General features: G+C 42.4%; 1 protein-coding gene across 6 annotated transcripts in view; it reads left to right on the top strand.

Moving 5' to 3' along the window:
* The window catches only part of LOC105262860 (nucleolysin TIAR), a 268,436-nt gene that overhangs the window by 186,798 nt on the left and 58,207 nt on the right, over window positions 1–23,431 (top strand). The window contains exon 1 of one of the 6 annotated variants that reach the window (XM_011298725.1): window positions 8,911–9,903. The exons of the other annotated variants lie outside the window; for them this stretch is intronic. Within the exon in view, the coding sequence (XP_011297027.1) occupies window positions 9,726–9,903 (178 nt within the window). The 5' untranslated portion in view covers window positions 8,911–9,725. Of the gene's footprint in view, window positions 1–8,910; window positions 9,904–23,431 lie in introns of those variants that run through there. 6 annotated transcript variants of the gene reach the window in all.

The following is a 23,431-nucleotide window of genomic DNA, read 5'->3' on the forward strand; positions in this document are numbered from 1 at the left end:
TTCGGCTCAAATCCAGGACCAACCTCGTTGAGGTACACTTCCGTTTCCGGTTGCAGTTAACCCCCTCAAGCCACTCCGTACTTTTTACATGAAGCATTCCTTCGGCGATATCCGCAGGACAATCATTTTCCGAAGGCGAGTCTGAAAAAAGTCGAATAGACGGTTGAGGGGAAAATCACTGGGGAAAGGGCCGAGGGTAACGGCCAGTTGACATTAAAAAATTGATTAGTCTCTTTACCGCTGTAAAGTGGAACAGAAACAGTGGTGGGCATCGATGTTGGGGCGACAGAGCCCGGGCCAAGTTCCTCCACCAAGGGGTCTAGCACGACTGATCCTTTCCATTCCCTGTGGCAACGAAAACTCGTAAAACAGCACTTGGAAATTCGCTGCGCCAAGTTAAATTTGATCGGGACGAAGAGCGTACTTTAGGAACGTCGGCGGTGGGGCATAAACCTCCCAAACCCCTTTCTCAACCCCTTCCCAACGTTGGACGGGATGCCCTTTCAACGAGACTCAAATGCTCTTAGCCCACAACTGCTAGGACTCCCCCAATATGTGTGTGATTTGAGTCTGAGTATGTGAACGGCTGGGGCTGACCTACTGTGGATCATTTATACATATGCAGAGGTAAATGCTATTGGAAATGAAGGAATTCCAAGATGGAGCCATTTTAACCGTTGCAACTCCCGGTGGAGGGACAAATGTCATTTTCTCAGCATCAGTTGTATCTGAAATAAAACTTTAATACAACATTTATGGAGGATGATTTTTCGATGAACGAGGTACTTGGAGGTGGAATTATTCCGTGGGTCCTTGCGATGCTGCGAAGGGCCATGTACCAATAAACTGAGTACACAAGTCCAAGAGGATATGTGAGAAGTTGTAGGAGGGAGAAAAGACGTGAGATTGGTTCTTGATATTCCTCATCCCTCGTCGTGTACCTAGGGCCAGTCGACGCGAACGACTTCCTTCCTCATTCCCTCTCGCTCAGTACCATTCTTCTCTAGCTGCCTCTTTTCCCCCCACGTCCGTGAAAATTTTCCGTAAGCCCAGGCAAGAAGCAGGATGAGAAAAAAAGATGGAGTGAGTCACTTTGGTGGATGCCGAGTGAAGACGCAGCCTCGGCGATTTGGCGAAATGCCCTCGAGGAAGAGCAAAATCTCGGCCCCCCCATCCCCATCCTTTGGCTTCAGCCCCGTCTTTCCCTCCCGGAGGGATAAATCTGAAGTTTGGCGCGTCGAGACAGGAAAGGGCGGTGGAGAATGCTAGTTGCTGAGACTCCACGGGTGTTCCTGTGGTTCTCCCCTAGTCACTGCCTTCAGAATGTACTTTTACGGTGTAGACCAAAGCCAAGCCCTGCTAACCCTCTTTTTACTCTCTTACGTGCCACCCTTTGTGCACCTCACACCCTTAATCTCTACTTCCTTTCTATCCTCTTCCTTTTTCTCCTTTACATATTTCTATACTAAAAGAGAACTGATTCGATTCGATCTGTGACTTTGATTTCGACTTTGACCAGTCGAACTACTCGGACTCTCCAAATATTCATGCTGGACTCGATATCAGTCGAAAAGTGATTTATTTCAATTTAAAAAACGCAATTATTTAATGCACCGACTGACTTGACTCGAGTCAATCTTTTCGTGTAATTTAATCCACGGCTTGGCATCGTCCACGTAAATTTCACGGCTTTATTGCCCTTCACTTTTCGGCTTTACTCAAGCCTATTTGTCGGCGGAACTTGAGAAATTTTGTGCTCCAAAACTTTCTATAATCGAATTTCGTAGAATGAACTTGAACCAAGCGGAAAAATTGACTTAGCCCGAATCACAGAGCTGATTTGCATCCGGAGTCAGGACTTGATCCGTGTTTCAGTTCGATTTGACTCCAGTCGATATTTCAACTTGATTCCGACGATTTTTTTTTTCCTGTATCACTGCGCGGATTCCAATATTCACGGGTACAACTGCTCCAGCATCTCCCACCCTTTTTCATCAGTGTACATACCACGCTGGAGGGATTTTACCCCCAGTATACACCAACAAGAAACATGTTGGGGGTAGTATTCTGGCACTGGGTGGGGGCAAGCTCAGCAATGTTACACGGAAGCTATGACTAGTAAGTTCCTTCTTATGTTCCTCTTGGTTAATGGCCGGTGCTCCGTTCACAATCATGACCCTCTTCCTCCTCATTCTCCTTCTTATGGATAGACTCCTCCGGTGTCACCCCAACCCCCGTCATCCCTTCATGAACACACTCGTTACGTTCATGGTAGCACTGGTTCACCAGCGCATGCGTTTACCCCCTGGTTTTGCTCATTCATTGCAGCGTAACGCACAGATTTCGGTAATGGGCACACGCACTAATTTGCCGATGGCACTGAAAGACCCTGCGTGAGCGAGCAAGGTGTTCCAACTGCTGCTGCTGCTGCTGCTGTCAGTGGCTCGCTTTTGTTCCATCTCAATTTCGACCAATTTAGCTGGGATGTGTTTGAGTCATTAGGTGGCTGTGCACGCGACCCTTTTAATACATCATCAGCTGTTCCTGTTTGAGCACAGAAACAAGATTTCTCACTCTCGGGAAAAGTGACTTCATCCTGCGCTGTTTAAATTTTGGAATTTCAAGAAAATATTCTATTGACGGATCTGTTGATCTATCCCATGTTCGGGTAATTCTCGATTGATAGATCCTCGCAGCACCACTGAAAAAAAAGGGAAAATTTTGAAAATTCTCATTCGACTACATGCACTCGCTGCGACCGTAAACGGAATTTTTTCATAGCAAAGTCAAATACGGGAGAAATTGATTTTTCAGCTTTATGTTGCCTGGTATTCAATTTCTCCCCGGACGAAAAAAATAAAACCGCCTGGAACCCCATTTTTTTTTCAAATCACCAAAACTTCCAATACTTTTCACCCCTAATTAACAATATGCTTCACCCCATCGCTGATAAAACCTGAAAAAATCGCAATCTTCGTAAACAGCAAAAATAATAACCCCCAGGCGGAATCAATTAAATTAGGCAATTCTCCGGTGTTGTCACTTTCCCTCGTCATTGTTATCGAGTCGATTGGGCAAAGAGATGATGGAAAAAAAAAGAGATCGAAGGGGCGGAAAAAAAAAACAGGCTGAAATAAAATAAAAATTTTAACGATTGCAACGAGTGAAAAATTTAATCGAAATGCCATTCGATGGCAGAGCCGCTCATGTCGACAAAGTTACGCCCGACATGTTCGTTCTATTTCGGTGATAGGAAACGAAGCGCTATCCTGCCACTGACTTGTATGTCAAATTGATACGAGCGGATACGATGGGAGTAGAGACGTGGCGAAACGGCGACGGCAACAGGGACAGAAATTCTCGGAGGTAAAGCGGTGTGGAGAGAGACAGAGGGATAAGGGATGTGAGGTGGGAAAGACGATGAGGGTGTGGGGTTTGGAGGGATGCCGTTGGATGGATACTATGTGACTGGGTAAAGGTAGGACAAGCTGTGGAGGATAGGGGGCTATCGCTTGATAGAGGAATGCAAGAGGATCCCTCATCCCCTCTGAATATCGTGTTTACGGAAAACAACAAAGTGGCTGCCTACACTAAGTAGATTTCACGTCCGTAAATTTGAAAAACCCGGTGGATCATCCCTCCTTCACCCGGGTTATCAATATGCTAATATTTTGATGCCATTCAGGTAAATCGAGTTACCCGTTTTTACACTCTAAGATGAGATGAAAGAGTACATCAACTCTTGAACGGAAAATTGGATACCAAAGAGGATGAATATAATTACTGGGTCATGTCTGACAGTCTGATGGGACAATTATATGTGTCTAACTGTCGTTAGGAACGCTTATCCAATGGCTATACTGATAAGTTAACGAGGCAACTTTATTGGGGTATTTATTAGCTCTCTTCGGTGAAGTCCCCGTATCTCAATGGGTTCTATCCGTTCGATATTCATTCCAAATGTCCCGAAAATCAAGGAAATCGAATCACCATTTTCCTAAATACCTTCGGGAAATGTTCTCCCCTTTTTTCCGTCATCTCTAGCTTTTTCTCGGAATTTCAATGGCAATCTTCATGCATCAGTAAAACAGGAAGAGGACAATTCTATTTGCGAGCCCCGAATTTTCAATAATCAATATTGAATTTTAAGTATTCTGAATTCGGTTGAAGAATGACATCAAACAACCAATTAAATTAAATGAAATACGTCATTGGTACCGTAAATTCAAATAATTCGTCATAATTCCTCATAATCCAAAAATAAAATAAGATCACCCTGAACTCTACTGAGAGTAGAACGAGACCTTACCCAGACAGGAAGGAATAACCAATGACTCACAAAATACCATAACCCCGGTTGAAGATCAACCTCCGGAAGTTGAATCGAGACTATTAAATTGGCCAGGCACATCCGCAAATGCGCAGTATATTAATGTAACTCGGTGTGCTCCAGATAATCTCGATTGAGATCCACTTATCGAGGTAATGGTGGCACGCGGTAGGTGGTGCGGCTTGGATAAGGGATGCCGTTGGCGCATCGCATTACCTATCCGGCTATCTTCTGGCTTCCGGAATAGAACAGCGGGGATGCAACGTGCCACGTAAAAGATGGCTCCCACTGCGAAATGCACTCAGTCACTACTCACTCACTTATCTCTCCTCTCACTCGATCCCTCTGTCTCATCCCGTCTCGTTGGTCTCCTCACTCGGCAAATGTCAGTACTCCCCTCTCTTTCTCACCCCTCTCATCGTCTCCTAGGAGCCCCGCAGGCATATCCTCTCTCATCTTTAATATTCCACCCCCTTTCACCCCTTTCCGCCCCACTCCGCCTCTCACCACCCCACCCCATCCCTTCACACACAAACCACCACTTTGCCCCGGTTCCCAGCGACTCGGTGCACTGCATTATTCTAATACAACCAAAAGGCTCTTTCCAACTCACTTCCACAATTTCCATCCCTCTGCCCTCTCTCTGCACCCAAAAAGGTCGAATCAAGGGAATCTATCTGAATCAAGTCGGACTAAATCATAACGGGAATCAACTCGTCTCCGACTCGGGGAAATGCAAATATAATATATCTGTCTGAATCAATTCCATTCTTCTTCTTTAACTTGAATCAAGACAATTATAGACAATTTTCGGGGATAAATCGATTTGAATAAACCAGAAAAACTGTTTAATTTTATAACTAAATTAATTGATTCCCTCCGATTTTCAAATTATTTCAAGCCGATCTCGATCTTTAATGATTCTTCTTGACATAAAGAATTTTTGAACTGATATCAGACTTGAAAAGCGGATTGGTAGAGATCGAGTCATTCAACTTGAATCAGTACTTTTTATGAGGTGGCCCTAATAAAAAAAAAAGAGGGAAAGAGGAAAACGAGAGAAAGCGAAACGGAGAGAGCATTAATCGAAGCCCACACGTTTCGTCTTGGTGGATATATACGGTGGGGTAACGGGCACGGTGCCCAGGCTCTCCTTTCTCGCTATTCTAAATCGCACCAATTCCCATGCGTTTTTGCCACGACTCACTGGAGCGATCAGCAACGAGAGAGGAAAAAGAAGAGGTCGAGAAAAAAAAAGGAATAACGAAGGAGCGAGCGGAAAGGCAAAGGCGACGCTAGATGGTTTGAGACGAGGGCGACGGCAGGGGGAGGCGGGAGGTAAGCCAGAGGATCGATGAAGATAATGCCCATTACCCCTAATACCAACTCTTTCCCCCTTCGGGTATGTGTGCAACTCGACTTCCGCCCTCCTGCACACGCTTCCCACCCTCCCCCCGCCGAAATCCAACAAATTTGCCCCCCTCACCCTCTCCACCCACAACTCACTAACACAAATACCCATAACCCATTCGCTAGGTACTCTACACTCATCTGTGAAGTTTCCATCGAGCGAGTTAGCGGGGCGCACTGAGAAGCCCAACTGCGATTTGTAACTGACGCGTTTTTTTTTTTTTTTCGCCATCGAAAAACCTACCCCGCTCACGGATTCCCCGTTTGCACTTCCGCTCAACCCACCAGGATTCGATCTAAATTCGCCCTCTTCATTCACGCTATCGGCTCCTCCCACCGTTGAAGCCTTACAGCCGAGAAAATTTTCCCCGGAGAGATGGACGACGCCGTCTCAATAGCCGGATATTCAGACGTATTTTCAAACTGAAATTCGAAGCCTCTATTTAAGCACGACATGGTAACAGAAGCCCTCGCACCTTCCCCCCAGGTCTCTCCTTTCTCACTTGCTCTTCGCCTGGTGTACTTTCCAGAACTCGAGTAACCTGTTGAGTCTTTGCCGTAGGTAGTTGGATTATAAATACATGCGATACACCGTTAGATTGATATTTCCAGACTGACAGATTCTCTCTATCGGTCATTAGTGCTCATTGCCTGCAAGTCATCGACATTTATTTTCAATCAGTGGAATTAACAACAGAGTGATTAATTCGAGCCAATTACGGGAATCGTTTGTAGGAATTAATCTAGTCATTATGAGAATGAATAAACAGAAATATCTGTTGAAGTAGGGACCACCGGAATCTCGTGACGATGGGGTAGACGCACTGATGGAACAATTCGGTTAATTCTCATTTTCCTGGTTCGTGTTCGGTAATTGTTGCTGAATGATACAGTAAAATTGTTTGACAGACGTTAATTCAGCTGAAGTAATTTTTCGCTTCAATGGAGTGTTGTGCCCTACGTTAATTATATTAAAAATCATTAGTAACTTTTCCATTCTGAAGAATGGCAGAATTCATTGATACAAGCAGATGATAAAACAAAAAGCCAACCAAATTCATGATTTAATATTAACCGAATTCTTTCATCAGTGCATATGGCGTGCAGCAGCGGTGCATTGTTGTTGACCGGTAAGCATTTGATACGGCTGTCTTCCTGTCGCGTATCGTGTCCATAGTCCTCTTTACCTCCCACTGTCTATTGTCAACCACACCACTCACATACTCACGTATGATTATAATGTGAATGTTAGCTCGCCACTGCTCACAACACGCCGCGATAACACTCCAGCTACTTCCTCGCTCTCTCCGATACAACATACCACTATATTTACCTTTTCCAGGTAATTCGGTGCACGGGGAATTGCACTTTTAAGAAAAATAACGACAACTTAACAATTACAACATACTTTCGCCGAATGAATTCATTACCAACTGCGCAATTCCATTCTTTACGCGAATACTAATATCTATATTTTTTTTATTTATCTTTTTTATTTTTGTTCTTCATGAAAAAAAATTACAATAATTTTTTATCTGGGTATATCTTGGTGTTTTCTATATTTTATATATCTGAATTCACTTTAAAATATTCTCTGCTCCTCAGTTTTCACAGCATGAATAATGAAAATTTAAAAAAAAATGGAAACAGTTATATTCCAAGTGAAATGTTGTAAATTCCACGAGTGTAATTGCATTTTCTGATGGAGTATGCCCAATGATGGGAATTCTATTCTCGGAAATTTTATGCCGGTTTTTTATGTGGGATAGACAAGATTAGTGAACCTTCGCATTGTTGATTTTAGTTTCCGATGTGTTCACGTTTTTGTCGGTTCAACAACCAATTAATTTATGACTCAGTCGAGATCTTTTTGCGCTTACAACTTACGGTATGTTATAAATATTGCCCGAGTATTGTAAACTAAGTGGAGGTTTTATGTGTACATCCAGAGTTATTCATGAAGGATTTAGTTGTGTTATCGGCATTCTCCTATCTACGCACATCCTGTACAAGCTGTAACACGTCATCCACTGTATTGTTAATAGCTCTTTAATACATCTCCTGGAGCATAAATTTCCGTATTAAACGTGAAATTATTGACCCCCGCGGGGTTTATTCAATCCCCCGTAATCGCAAAACAACCATAATAAATGGGAGATATTATTGATGTTTATCAGTACCCACTACTACTGTAAAATGAAATTGCACAAGAAAGGCGATAATCGAATAATAGCATTATTAAGTTTTAATAATATGAGGTATTTTCCCATCGAGCTTTCATTAATCAATGTAATATGCAGAATGATATTTCGAATGACGACAGGTAAATGATTCGGTGAATTGTGGAGCGAATAAATCTCAGGTATGAATAAACCATCGAAATAGTTGATTTTCCAATCCATCAGAGAATGCAAAAATATATCATCGGATCGGAATCCGTACGCATGAGTTCATTCCGAAAAAAAAAATAAATAAATAAAAATATTGACTGCTGTACGAAGGCAGCGGAATAGAACAAAATAATCCTCGAATAACTGATGAGCCTTGTTCATTCACTTTCATTTAATACTTTCAAGACATCAGAAATCACTGGAGTGAAATGTACAGAATTATTTATCAAGGGACTCGAATTTTTTCCTTCACTAGAAAATCACGCGATTCTCTTCGATGCATTTTAAAAAATATCTCCGGAATGAAAGCCGATACCGAAGTTTTTGTCACAAACTTTGACAATAGCGGAGCGCAATCCTCAGACTGAAGAATCCCGTAATTTCTTCGTCCATATCAGATTCACGGATGTTGAAAATTTTTTGAAATCAGTAATACCACGAGCAATTGAGTCTAAAATTGAATTGAAGTTCAGACCACGGAAAATCCGATAGCATCTTCTACTTGAGTCTCCAAAAATTTTACAACAGTATAACTTCCTTATCCCATCCCGTCGGAATGACACCGTAAAATTAAGAAGAGATGTTCAAAAATGTGTATAAACGTTTTGACGATTTAATCTGGTCAAGTTTTAACGGTTTGCAATCAGAGGTAGCCGTTGAGTCGTGACGTTTCCGGTCGCGGCTTCCGTTCCACGGGACCGCGCCGTTTCCGTTTGGAGGACGGCCCAACCCACTGGCGATATCCAACTCCAATGTAACTAGTTGTACCTAACGCGCGCGTGTGTCACAAACAGTGTTGTATTTCCACAAGCACTGGTGTAACAATACCCCTGGATCCCTCCTTGTGACAATTCATCGTAAAACAAACGCGCACAGTCGTTTTGCGCCATGACACTTGCTCACATCAGTGTCAAGAAAATTAAACGAATATTTTGAGTGACGTTATGGTAAATTTCGACGGTGTGGGTGAATTCACGGGGTTTATCAGTTTCAGTGGTTTACACTGTGTCGTGTCGATTAAAATGTGGATTGGAGGGATTCAGTGAAGCGCCAGTCGCTCGAGCTGATAGTTCCTGGTTTTGAATTGGAGAGTGGTGTTAAGAGTGCGTGAGGCGAGTGTCTCCAATCGAATATACGACCCCGGGTGGCACTAGAATGCACCGACTGTGAAATACAATCGGTGACATCGAGTGACGGTCATTGCGTGCGCGTAAATCGATCGAATGGGTGCGTCCTAGTTTCTCTGTGAAATACGAGTATAACCGAGGAATACCACTTCCAACACACTAAAACAGACAGTACACGTTCAAGTGCCGATAGCGATTTTTCCCTCTCCCCCTCCTCTCCCCACCCTCCTTTACCGGGTAACTCCCCTTTAGCCCCCCTTTTTCGGCATTTCATGTTTTCCTTGGTGTTTTTATTTTGTTCAAGTCCCACGACGCGGTACTCATCGATCACTGTGACTCTTGCCAAACATCGTGATTATTGATCACTCGATCTGCACGCCTTTCGTTGTGGTGTGGTGATGATTGTTTTTATCACCCAAATTTTTTACAGAGGTACTGTGAGACATTCCGCGAATAGGTTCATCTAACATGACTACTGGAATGAGCAAGAGTAAACTCAAGACAGTGGGTAACAACCGATACTATGGAACTTATCTCATTTATGACGTGGCAAACTCGTGTCTTGCGGCGTTACGCGCTAAAGTTCCAGCGACAATGGCTGCACAGCGGACGGGTTCTTTGTCACCCGTACATTTGCAAAATCCGCGTAAGTAAATGGGTAAGGGATGGAAAATCGAAGATATTGTATGGGAATTCTTCGGTGTAACCATTTACCGCAGCTTTTCCTCACAATAGTCTCTCCAGAATTACTGCCGTTAAATAATATCGTGATTTTATTTTTATAATATGATCTGCATATTTATATGCATATTATTCTGTTTTCCTTTGGAAATTCATTGAGTTTCTCCTGGAACAAACCAATGGCTCACCGCATCACGTCGATTTCCGCTGTTAATCAGTTCTCAGTGCATAACTCGGAATGCTTCTCTGATATCGAAATTCTTGTCATAACCGTTTTTGTAGCGCTGATTAAGAGCTACGAAAAAGATTATTACGAAAATTTCAGTATCTCCCTTATATCCGGAGATATTCCTCGAAAACTCGGCTAAGAGGTAAGTCGAGTTAAATCGATTTACCGCTTCGCTGCTGAATTCCACGAACAGTTCAGCAATAATTTCCAGGAGAGCGATATTGAATTCGATTTACGGGAAAAAGATTCATAAAACGTCACAACTTTCTGGCATGACGATGAATTTTACTGATTTCAATAAACTTTTATGTAATCATTGAACCAAATTTTAGAGTTTCCCTTGATTTTCTCATCGAATGACGAGTGCCCAACGCGAAAATTCCCCCAGATTTCCCGAAACAATCACTTGTCCGAGAATTTCAAGACCAAAAGCAGGCACTGAACCTGAAAGGTCCAACGTAAACTTCCAAATATAACGTGTCCTCCCCTTTTCTCGAATCAATACCAAACGAAATTAAACGGCCAACCCTCGGTAATACATTTGAAGCAAAAAATTTCGGACAGTGCATGATAAAAAAATCTGATTAAAAACATATATATGTCCGAGAGACACGGGTAAAAAAAAAACGGGAGGGATAGCGTGCCTGTTTTGATTTATAAGAATTTATCACGAACCCTTCGTGGGCCATTGGGGACTAGTCCTCCCAGTGTGATGCCTCTCCCTGTGCAGAAGAGCCCCACATGAAAGGACGAGGGAATTGGTGGTCGAGGGGATGGACTTCAGTAGATGGAGTCGGCCAGCCTTCGCGTGAATAATAGTCACTCTCTCGCCTCGACACACCGATGGCAGATTCGCCGCTATTTCCCACGAGTAGTCGTCCGAGACAATCAGCCCACCCCTCCCACAGCCCGTGATCAACTCCAAACCCCATCAGCATTCATCAATCATCAATCATATCAGTTTAGGGAAACAATAGTGTCTTGCATCGAAAACCCCATCCCCACCGATTATTCTCCCACCAGCAGCCTGACGTATAATCAAATAACTAAATTTTATCATGATTAAAATCCCCAAGTAGATCTGCATTCGCCAATGTCACACCCATAAAAGACCACAACTGACTTGTCGAAACAATAGGTCGTTAACTGAAACAGCTTGAATTGAGTCACTGAGAGCAACAACAATAGCCACCGAATGTATTATAGATTAAAATTCCATTGGACAAATACCATGAGCTACCGGGTGGAGAAAAAAATCCCAAGCAAATAACGGAACGCGAGATAAAATCATGCAAAGTATAATCCAAGCACAGGGTTATTTTTATTTTTCCATTTCACACAGTTGAACCACTCTCCTAATTGGTAATGTAATGTATTACACGGCGCTCTTTGCCATTGCACACTGGGGGGATGCGAGAAAACACCAGGCCAGGATAAAACTGTTGGACGCCCCGAGGAAATGAGATTTCACTTGAAAATCGCAAAACGAGGGTGGATGGAGGAAAATAGGGGGTGGAAAAAAGGTAAAAACGAAGACTGAAAAAAGGCGCGGGAGGAGATGGTAAAAGTGAGAGGATGGGGTGGTGAAAAAAGAAAAAGGAAGAGCTCGCCGACCTCGTGTGCCTTAATGAAAATACTGGTGCCATCGCGAGCGCAAACCCCTCAGCTTACTTCCATTCTCTCTCCTTGTCCCGCTAATTTTCCACTCCTCACCGTTCCTTTTTCTATTCCACTGTTATACCGAGGATAGGGTACTTCTTACGGAGTATGTCGGCCACAGAAAATTTTATTCACCTGGTATTTTTCGTGCATGGTCTTCCAAGTTGCCTCCCATCCCAAACTACCTGCGCTATCCTTTGGCAATGCACGATAATATTTCGATCACGTACGGCCCATCGTTCTCTCTCAAATGCCGGAGCTTGCAAGCTACCAGGCTCGGGGGATAGTGAGAGGATGGCGAGAGGGTGGTGAGGGGTTGTGAGGGGTTTGCGAGGGTGTATGTGCACTGTGCTCAGCTTGAGTGATATTTTGCCAGTTAATCCTCTCACGATGCTGAGCGCGCGAGCTTCAGGGCAAAGTCTATCGTCGTGTCGTCTCTTCTCGTGATAACTCGCGCGAACCAAGAGACTATCTCTGGCAAACTGTATAAATCAAAATGTGTGCATGACCTTCTGTGAATGCGTTTAGATCCCGTATACATAACATGAGAATGAGCGCAATAAAGGAGAATGAATGGGTGAATGGGTGAAGAAAATATTTACTTTTCCCTTAGCAATAGGGTTTCGAGGTCAAAATATTCAGTGGCCCCGAGGCGATATTTCTCCAGCTGAGTTTTATGACTTCATTCCCACAGCCATCGCCCTGTGTTCTCCATCCAACGAATCATTCACTAATCATGATTTATAAATGCCGGTGAAACAATGGGCCCCCTGTTTACAAAGCCCCGCAATGTATCACACCGCTGCGACCAATATATCCAACCATTTCTACTATGTAATCCCGCTAAATAAAATAACTATTGTACAGTGTCACTTTGACATCCTTTATATCATTTCATGGAGGGACTTATGAACTCCACCACAAGACGATATTCTACGGAAATTGTCCAAAACCTGTCACCAGAATCACATTAGTCCCTGAAGTTGTCGTGGGTTATATGGCGTGCTTGGAAAGTGCACACACAAACTAATTACGAGACGACACGAATGCCTTTAATTACTTTTATTCCAGTTTCAACGAAATTTCGTTTCCAGAGTCGGGGATTTTCCCAACGGTGGCACGTAGCGAAGGCGTACCCCCGCGTACGTGGCGCCGGTTTTCAGTCTCTGGGACAAAAGAAATGAAAGCACGATGGAGGGGGTGGAGTGAAATTTCAAGTCACACATTTTATCCCTTATCGCAAGTCATATTGCTAATGACATAATGACAGAATGGTTAACCTTAAATCGATTTCAAAAGTGACTGAAGACATTACAAGTTTATTTCACCCTAAAAACAGGTCGGCAGTTTATGGGGGAAAGTTGGTGAGTGACGAGCGAGTCAAACAACTATGTATGTCGTGGGGATAAGAGGTATGTAGGAGACTCGAAGGAAGGGTGAGTAAGGGGTGGTGAGGGAGGAAAGGGTTGGATGGATAATTCAAACAAGGCTAACCCCGAAGTGAGCCCGAGACCGGATCCATAAATCGGTAAAACGAGAGCAAAACGGTTAGATTGAAGAAAGTTAGGCGAATGGGGGGTGTAGTGGGTGGCAGGGAGAAGGGAAGGGGGGGGGGGGTAATAGATAGGGAGGCAGCCCCGTAGGCACCCCACGGAATACGAAATGAGAAGCTAGGAAGCTACCGGTCACATATTCCCGCCGAGTGTTTCAACTCGACCTCTAATATTCCTCGTGCAGCCTCCCAACATCGCCCCGGGCCCTCCGGGCCTCCCAATGCTGTACGCCAATGCCTTTCCTGCACCTCAATTTACTTTTCCACCCGTCACTATATACTGCTAACGTTTGGCTTGATGTCTCACGATCCGCGGATCTCTCCTCGTCCATATACCTTCGACGTTTTTACGATATTAAGTACATATGGAAAATCAGGGCATCCCCTCTCGCGCTATCTACGCACGGAGAGGCAAGTTTTTTGGCATCTCCTTTCTAGCGGGAAATTTAAATACAAGGGGGCAGGATTTTTCGGGGATTGATTCGTCGAGGGGCGGGGATGTGCAGGTCGTGTCATCTGCAGAACACGAATTCTGGATGAGTGGAAAAGTTTCCGAGACGAATACTGTTTGCGTGGGATCGAGGGGATTTTCAGGGCGGGAGGGGTTTCTGGGTTATGAGATGGATTCGCCCGCAAGCTTCAGGCATTTGTGGTGGAACTGCGATGGATTTACAGGGCGGGGGAGCAGCTCTTTTTGGGGAGTTCGAATTGGGATTTGATGTGACGATGAAAATTATTGAAGTGCAGGCTTATTCCTTATCTCTTCGTTTCTTTGAAATTCAGGTTGACGCGATATCCTATTTTTACGAGGATCTTTTTAAGGGATCATCGTATTTGGTTTCAGTGGGTGATGAATGAAGAATGCAATTTTTATTTTCGCGAGAAATGAGGTGTGTCATTTCATTTTTACCGTGTTACTGGCAATTTTCGGTGGGTCGAAACAAACTACCCATTTTTCAAAAATTAATAATAATCTGAGAGGTCTATCCATGGTCACCTGCACTGTAATCGTCCTCTAGGTCAATATGATTATTATCATTACAACTAATCGATATCAATCGGAAATTACTCACCCGGTGAAAATCGATTATTGGGAAATCGACTTCTCCGACATAAATGCATCTTTGGGAGGAATAATGAACTTCGTGAATTTTGAAAAATGTTCTTTCCTAAAGAATCAAATTTTATAGTATATTCCGGTAGTAACTAGGCTGTTAGAAATTTCTGTGGCGATCGTGATTTTACAGTCCGAGGCAAACCCAAGGAATGTAAACACAATTTTCAGAAATATATTTTCAATATTGATGATATTTTGAAATTCCTCGCAAGTCGCATGTCGGTAATTCCGTACTTTACTGCATCATCTATTGATGGATCTGATAAAGTCTGAGCGTCAGTTGAGTAAAAATAAGCGTAAAGAATGATATCGGAATTCATACGGAATTGCTGCAGGCCACATTTGAGTCATCCAAATATGACTCCCATAAATTCAGTAATTTGACTGATCACAGTTTATAGCGGCAGTGAGCGTAATGTTGTCTCTGCTCCTTTTATTTCTTTCATTTGCCCGCCCCCATTTCTCTTCACATTTGTGGATGGTGTGGAAAAAGAGGCCAGTCTGAATTCGTTGCAAATATTTTTGTTCACCCAACCACTCGGACATTTATTCTCGAGTTTAGATGAGGGGAGGTAGTAAAAAAAAACAAAATTCGGAGGTGGAGGTGCCGTCTCTTCTAGTTATCCAGTACCGAGGCAGGGCATTCCTTTCGGCAGTTTCATTTTCACCGATTCCACCTCTCCCCCTGCAAATGTAATAATAAAAAAAGAGAGAGAAATAAGAACATGCAGCATCGAACTATTCGTTCGTAGGGGTAAATGCGAGAAAATGGTGAACAAAAAATCCAATAACGAAAATTCAAATATTTCGGCTGGTTAAAACCTGGAGAATTGCAATGCAATATGTTGTCACTGGAGTGGCTATTTTCCCTGGGCATTTGTATTGGTGTTAATAGGAATTCCACAATGTGAATAAATGCCACTGGCATGGACAATTCTACAAATTTTTTAGCCCATGATTAAACAAATGGTAATTATACAGAAAATTGCGGAAGTGGGCAACTTGCATGTTATCGGAATGGTAATGAATTTTTCACTAATCAGTCTCGGAATACCATTTTAAATGAGGATGTAACAGCAATTGTGGAATAATGCATCCAATTTGGCCATTAGCTGTGTTAACAAAAAAAAAGTGAGAGGAAATAACACGGTAATTAGGAGTTTTTAAATCAGGATTTATTCGGATTACTTAGGGGAGAACATTGACGAAATAATAAATAAATGATGATTTTTTTTTTATTTGCAAATATATTCATTTATAGCTTGCGAGGAAAAATTTCAGTTTGAAAACAAATAGTTCTTTCAATTTTATCATAAGTTTTTATTTCGTGGGGCTTTTTATTGAATTAATTCAATCAAATCATTAATTTCAAAAATAATCATATACAATCTTCTGTTAATGAAAAATTCAAATTGAAATGCGAGATGCTCTTAAATCCCCCAGTGATGATTCGCGCTGGTGGAGATTCCCATCCCTACTAAAGACTCCCGAAAAAAGAAGCAGTACGGGACGTAATGGAAGCATAAAATGTTGCAATGAGGAATACTTTCCACGAGAATGTAGCACGCTGTCATCGAGATTTCACAGGAGCAAAGTGCCACGGTCTCTCATCCGTTTCTCGTTAACTCAAGGCAAAACGTGCTGGTGAGGGTGACTGGCCAGCTGGCGAGACGGAAATGAAAAGGAGGTGGCTCCGGAGATAATCCAACGGTGGCAAAATATGACTGGGGTTAAAGGGGGCCAAGGGGTGAAAAATATATACACGCCAACATTTTTCGCGTGCAAATGTGACTGTCGGGATAAAAAACTTGAGGCGAGAAAAATTTATAGGAAAATTCATCCTCAAATTTTGTTGTCATACAGGCTATTGACTCTGAAAAAATTTTTAATTATTCACTCACGTAATAATGACATAAATAAAATAGCGCCATGAATTATTCTATTAATTCTTGATTATTTTCCTTAAACAATATTTTGAGGGAGGATTGCCATTGGTACATCAAAATCCGCCACAATATTCGAGACAATTTTTATTCAACCCCTCTCTCGATTCGGGGTAGATTGGCGGCGAAAGGTGTACATCTCTCGCATTAATGTCAAATACTTGCCGCGCAAGCAAAGTCGTACACGACTTCACCGGCTGGTGACCCATATTCCCCACACTAATTTTCAGCTAATTAATATTTCAGTCGTGGCTTTGTTACGCGCGAGTTAATTTCGATTTGGCTACGTTTCAGTTTTCTGCGATCTCTATCTCTCTGTGCTTTTAACCACTCCCTTTTGCCGGTGGCCCCTCCACTCTTCCAGTTTGTGAATTCGTATCTCCTGTTTCACTCTGTATCCGCCCATACAACTCTAGCACACGCCGATCGCCTATTAAGCCGTTATATCCAAGCAAAACGCAACGAGCATCCGCGAATTGCACACACACACACGAATTTCGCTCCGATGCGCATGCATAATTTATTTCCGTTAGGTCACCCACCACTCGTTGCCGTTTACAATCCCTCTGATAAATATACCCCCTACCCCCTTCATCCCCAGGGAATACTCGTTGAGTTTGAAAATATTATTAATATTCGTGCTTAATGGGTGCATCATCCATTATTACACCGAAATAGAAGAGTACGGGTTTAAATGATATTTCCGAATTGATACAAATCTCTCGCGATAGTTGGGTTATGGGTGGCAGTGCTGTAACGAGGAACTCTCTACTAATTTCACGTAATTACATTATTTTTTCATATTGCCACATTTCAGACACTTCAAATGACTGCATCCCCTGGAATGCCATCATAATCATATTTGGTGATGAAAATTGTTATAAAAAATGCTGTAAAAATTTCCAACAACAGCGGCGTAACGTTAATCCAAAAACTTTTAACAACACACCATCAAACTAATTATACCACATTACATCGCCATTTTTCCTTACGACTTAACAAATCTCCGTGAAAGTAGTTTGCCTCCCTAGACTACCGACTAAAATAAAACAATCGTCTGCCACAATACTGTAATCACGACCGCTCCATAAAAAAAAGCAACAGTACAAAAAAGCCCTAACCATTTAATATTATTCCACATATATTAAATACTTACACACCGAGTTATGCAGAGTTACCTATAATGCGGTAGCATCGTTCCTGTACATTCTCGTTTACGATTACAATTTCCCTTTATTGCTCACCGTAAAAAGATGAAGGTCTCGCGGTTCGTTTGACGATCCATCGTTATCACTATCCCTTCTTACCCATCTTCTACCCCTCGACAGAAGTTCGCTTACCCCTCGTCCTCATATACCCAAGTTGCCCTAGAGTTGGTGAGTTCATCGTAACACGTAGGTAACCGAAAAATATACCGCGAATATAGATATAAACAGCTGAGGGACATGATAGTCGCTCGAATGAGCTTTGGACTTTGCATGGTGACTAGGAGTGGAAATGAGAGGGAGATATAGACAAAGAGGAATAGTGCTGAGCGTCTTCGCGTCACCAGGAAATGGCGACCGTTTCCGCCCCGTGGCCTCCACAGTCCGCACTTACACATCGAAACCCAGTCAAACTATCTCCTCCCACCAACCAACACTCTCTATTCCTCTTCTCCACCTCCACACCCCAACCCCCTCAACAACACACACAAATGCAAATATATTCCCTCCCTGTAACCGTTGAAGATTTAACTGTGCAGCGGTTCTCAAGCTTCTAACTCGAATAAACCAACCCCCAGCACATGCTCCTATTGATCACTGTGACCAATTTCCGGTGTACTTACCAATGTTCAATCGGGTGTAACGTATTGGCATCATATCAGACGCTATTGATAAAATATTCGGCCAACTTTGCCTTCTAATGCCATTTGACTTTTCCAATAAAATTTTTTATCCGCTGAGGCAGTTGCCGCTGATATCTACCGACGAATTACACTACCGCCGTCATAATTTACTGACCATCACTGGAGTTATCGCTACACACCATATGGAAATAATTGCCCTACAATCTTCATATCTCTGGAGATTATTTCGTAATTATCAGGCCAATTTATCCGCCAGAAACTGTAATTCAGACTTGTGTTATTCATGTTATTTCGTTCCCACAATTCCTCGCCTTCATCATACATTACATTCACATTTTCGAGATTCCTCCAACTTTATAAGACTCTATTGACGAAAGCAGGGATATTAACATTTATTTTGCGTACAACTCGTGTTGATCCCCCAAGAACTGGAATTGAATTTTCCACGAGTCTTTCGCATTCCCTCTGAATCTATTACTTTAATCCTAAATTAACCTGCTATTTGCATGATATATCGGCGTCATTCAACGGAATTGATAAAACATTTGGCGTCCTTGGATTTGCAGCAGAAGCTGATGGGGCTTGCCGAGATTACCGAGGAAGAAAAACGCTCGGGCCCTGGTTATTGTGCGATTTTAGCAATGCCATCCGCACTATTTTCCTCGGATGCCAGTCGGCAATACTGTGTCGGTGGTAACGGGTAAAAAAGAAGGAACGAGAGGTGGAAGGGTAAAAAGAGAGGAAGAAAGGGAGTAGGGTCGTTGCCTACGTGTCGTTGAATTTAAATGTCCGCTTAGTACGCGTTGTGGAGGTAAAAAGGGGATGAGGACGATCACTTGTACAGACGATAGAACGGGTCGAATTTGCGCTGCGATATTTATCGTTTGCACATGAGGGGCATCTACATTTCTCAGCGTCGGCAGATTAGAATTGTTAGGTTTTTTTCAATGGTATATTTGTCAGTCCCCTGTGTGGCATTTGTCTGTCTCTCATCCCACCATTTGGCTCATTTCGCTCAGACTAAAGAGTGTAATTTCGTAATTCGAGGTAGCGCTTTATAAAGCCGTTGATGATGAGCGATTTTCAGACGTCTCAAGAGCCCAGAAGCAGCCTTATTCCATCGTAATCTTTTTCACGGTAACGACGTAGTAAAACTAGTAAACTCGAACAGATATAACTTAAAGGTAGAAGGATTCACGGGTGAACAGAAAGCGGTCGTTACTCGTAGTGAGTCGATTTCTCTCGGACTGTAACGCCTCAGTGAAGGAAAAGCGGAGGGTAGACATTCTGTCTTACTCAGCAGACGGGCTCTCTGTGAGCTCACGAAAAGGGTATTATCACCTTTCAGTTCCTTGGATCAAAAGAGAGGGTGTTAAGGATAAGGTGAGAATAGAGAGTTAAGGTTTTTTCGAGACCTTGGCAGAAGGAAAAGAGTCATTTCATACAATTCTCAGTAATTGACCGGAGCTCGTGATGAAGACTTTTCTACTCATCGCTCAATGGCCCATTTCTAACTTTAATTTGTTCTTATTTTTAAAAAGTTCATTATTCACACTGGCACGATGCCAAGGTAAATTCCAATACCTCCATCCTGTTTTAGCGCTAAATCCAATATCCACTCATTCAAATCATAGACTATTACTTCTAACCTTTGAGTCAAACAGAACTCAATAAATTATAAGTATTGGAAGGTTCTCATTAACGATCCGGTTGAACCCACGCGGTTGAAGGGTATTTTTGTTGGAAAGGATGAGCCAGTAGGAGGTAGGAGAGTGTGTCGGCAAAAATATTTGCAAGTTAAAGGTATCGCGGAAACGATGCAATGTCGTTTTATCTTGAATTATGAATAAAGACGGCGTTCTGCTCCAGTATTTTTCGAGATATCACGAAATTTATTCCATCAAGTGGAGAGTTCTACCTCCTGCCAAAATCACTCGTCCTTTATTCCAATTGCTGGCAAAATTCTTGTCTTTCCGAGGATCTTTCTCCATTCTCTATTCCTCTATTTTCTAAATATCGGTAAATTCTAGTTTCATAAATCTGCTCACAAATGTTGATAATGTCCACCTGAATTCCCATTCGAATTCCGCTAACGAATTCGTTCAACTTTTATTGCGATATCATGTTAACAATAATATGAGCAAGAGCAAAGTTGAAGGATTTTTAGTTGCGGTGTAGTAACAAAGAAACATGAGATGTAAAAATGTATAATGACATCAAAGACCGAAAGCAAAAGGAGGGGGAATCGACATGTTTCCAGGGTACGAAAATGGTGAAAAAAAATGCGAAGAATGTTCAATATCCATTATCCAACATTTATCGTCGCCATATCCCATCCAACCTATAAATCTCTTTTGTGGATTGACGTAGCTACCCGAGATCACGAGACGAGCTACTCGTAAAGATTGTGAAACTGCAACCGGGTACTTGCCCACACCAATCCTCACTACTATTCTGTCTTTTCGCAAATGCCTTCCACATACTTGGCCATTCCCTTCGGTCTCTCCCACTCCCTCAGCCATCCCCCTTTGCCCATCCCCTTTGCCCATCCCCTTTGCACCCTCTTGCCATCTTCATCGTACACCGTGCAGAGAGTACAGTGCACACAAAACTGTACGAGAAGATACCCTGTACCATTCCTCTTGTTCTCCCTCGTTCTCCTCCAGCGACACCATTTTCACTATGTGAAACCCAAGATGGTGACGTGACCCCTCGCTTGTTTACGCAGCAAAATTGTGCACCGAGGAATACGACTTACTTGCATAGACATACACAGACTCCTTGCACCGTGCCCTTGTGTCACACGTGTGTTGAGTTAAATTTATATCCATTTCACTTGTTGATTTATTTTTCGTAATGAGTCTGGACAGAGATACTGGGGAAACTCAAGCTTCGGAGGAAGGAAAATAGTTTAGATCTCATTTGTTTTCCCATGATGGCGGAATACTTTTCCAGAGACATTGTTCTCCATCCTCCACCGGTTTCGTATAAATCACCTTGAGAATAATTTATCTTGAAAACAGGAAGAATGAGTCCCGTGGAGATTGTATCATTTTTTCAGTGGATTCTCTTCTTAAAACAGAAATTCATTGCTTAACGGCTTCCATCGGTCTAATGGTTGGGAAAATCGCGGGGCAATTACTCTCCTCCCTCTCATCAAAGATGTATCCAGTTTCCAGAATTATTGATATAGATGAAATCATCCGTCTCGTTAGAGTAATTGTATGAAAGAATTGTGGAGAATATGTAGATTCATTTCATTTCAATTCCAGAAAAGATTTAATTGGTAATAGATCTTCTTCGGTGTCAGCTAGAGCCTCGGGCTTTCCCTGACGATTAAGTGATTGATGCTGTGTAAAATCCTCGAAACGGAGGGTTTTTGAGGGAGGGAATATCAACCAATCCATGAAAATGACTACTCAACTATTCGAGAAACCTGATTGATAAACCATCAGCATGCCGAAATAATTCAGCAATAATCTTGGGTGCAGGCGATTAACCCCTTTGAATGTAAAATCCCCAGTATAACAACATCTCCATCACATGTGTAGATTATCCAAGCGGATTTAATGAAAGCTCCCCCAGTGATGTCAATAAAAATACCTGAAACGTAACCAGGGAAATGGGATTTGTTAAAAAAGGGAGGGCATTGTCGTTGATCATCGATGAAAACACAAGGGACTGGGATCGGCGCGGTCAAATTGATGGGCATCGGTGGTCGCTATTTATCGAATTATAGATTAACCGAGGGAAATGATCGGACGTGGTGCATTGGCACAGAAAATCAAAGCTTTGTACGACGGGTAATAACGCATCCCCAACCCCCGCGGACGCCTGCAAAATATACAGAACCCATCGGAATTGAGGGTGAAATAGCCCGAGTTTTGGAATATGCGTAGGAGGAGGGGTGGGTCTGACGTAGGGAATGGAGGTGTACGATGATAGCAAGTGTGTAAATGGGCAAACTAAAATCGTCGGGAGAGGATTACCGTTCGCAATAGAGAGACCTACGAATATCTCTGCATGCTGTATGAGCACAAATACGTGTGCATAGAGGGATTATGCATTACGTATATATTATGTTTGCGACTCGGTCGAAATCCCATGTTTATTTGTGGTTAAACACTCGGCTATTCCATCGCTATCCCATTCCAGTCCGGACTTTCATCGGTTTATTCACGTGATAGTTTCGATTGTTGTGACAAGGAAATCACGGTGGTAAAAATTTCTTGATATTTCAGTCACCATGTCATTTCAATTTTCAATCATCTGAGTTTGAATTCAATTTTTTGTCAAAATGCTCACTCGATTTCATATTTCGTCTTGAAAATTCTGGATAATTGCATTTTTCAAGGAGACTTGAATTTTCAGGCGTGTTCATTCAATTAATTGATAATTCAACGGAATTTAATATTCGATGATAGGAATAATTGCTAAGGTATTTTTTATTTAGAAAATATCGGTGGTCCTAAATCATAATTCCTAATTCCGATAGAATCAAAGTTTTCGCAAACTAATAATTCCCTCACGTGAATTTGTAAGATTACTTCATATGAATTCTCGCGTAATTAATTATAACTCCCTAATGTGTATATTATATACCGATAAACATTTCGTGTGTGCAATGGTGGTTGTACATGGGAAAGTTTCATGGAGTATTCAAAGTAGTGTAATGCGATGCATTGATCCGGCAAGACACGCTTATACTCCTGGTTTTATGGGATAATCGTATTACGTTCATTCGCGACGCGATTCATAATTCCATTATTAACCCCCGGAACCCGCGTCGATGGTCGACCATGCCGCCCTGGAATATAATGGAGAGTGTGAAGCCATGGGAGGAAGTGAGAGACAATGAGTAAGAACATTGCACTTTCTGAAACGCTACCGTGCGAGTAATCTCGTTAAGATTTTTCATATAAATCCGGTGTAAAATCCGCCGACGGGAAAATATTCAATGAAAATAGAATAAAAGTAATGTCGAAAATCAAAATAAATACTAATTCACATTCCAAATGATTTATCATTACTCGGCAGCCATTGGTTTTTCATCCCTCCCCTTCAAAAAATTACAATCAGTTGAAAGAGTGAAGCCTTGTAATACGTTTTTTCATTCGTGGAATTTGTGGATTTTTAACAGCTCA

Source organism: Fopius arisanus, unplaced genomic scaffold (genome assembly GCF_000806365.1).
Source record: "Fopius arisanus strain USDA-PBARC FA_bdor unplaced genomic scaffold, ASM80636v1 scaffold00001, whole genome shotgun sequence".
Taxonomy (NCBI): Eukaryota; Metazoa; Arthropoda; class Insecta; order Hymenoptera; family Braconidae; genus Fopius; species Fopius arisanus.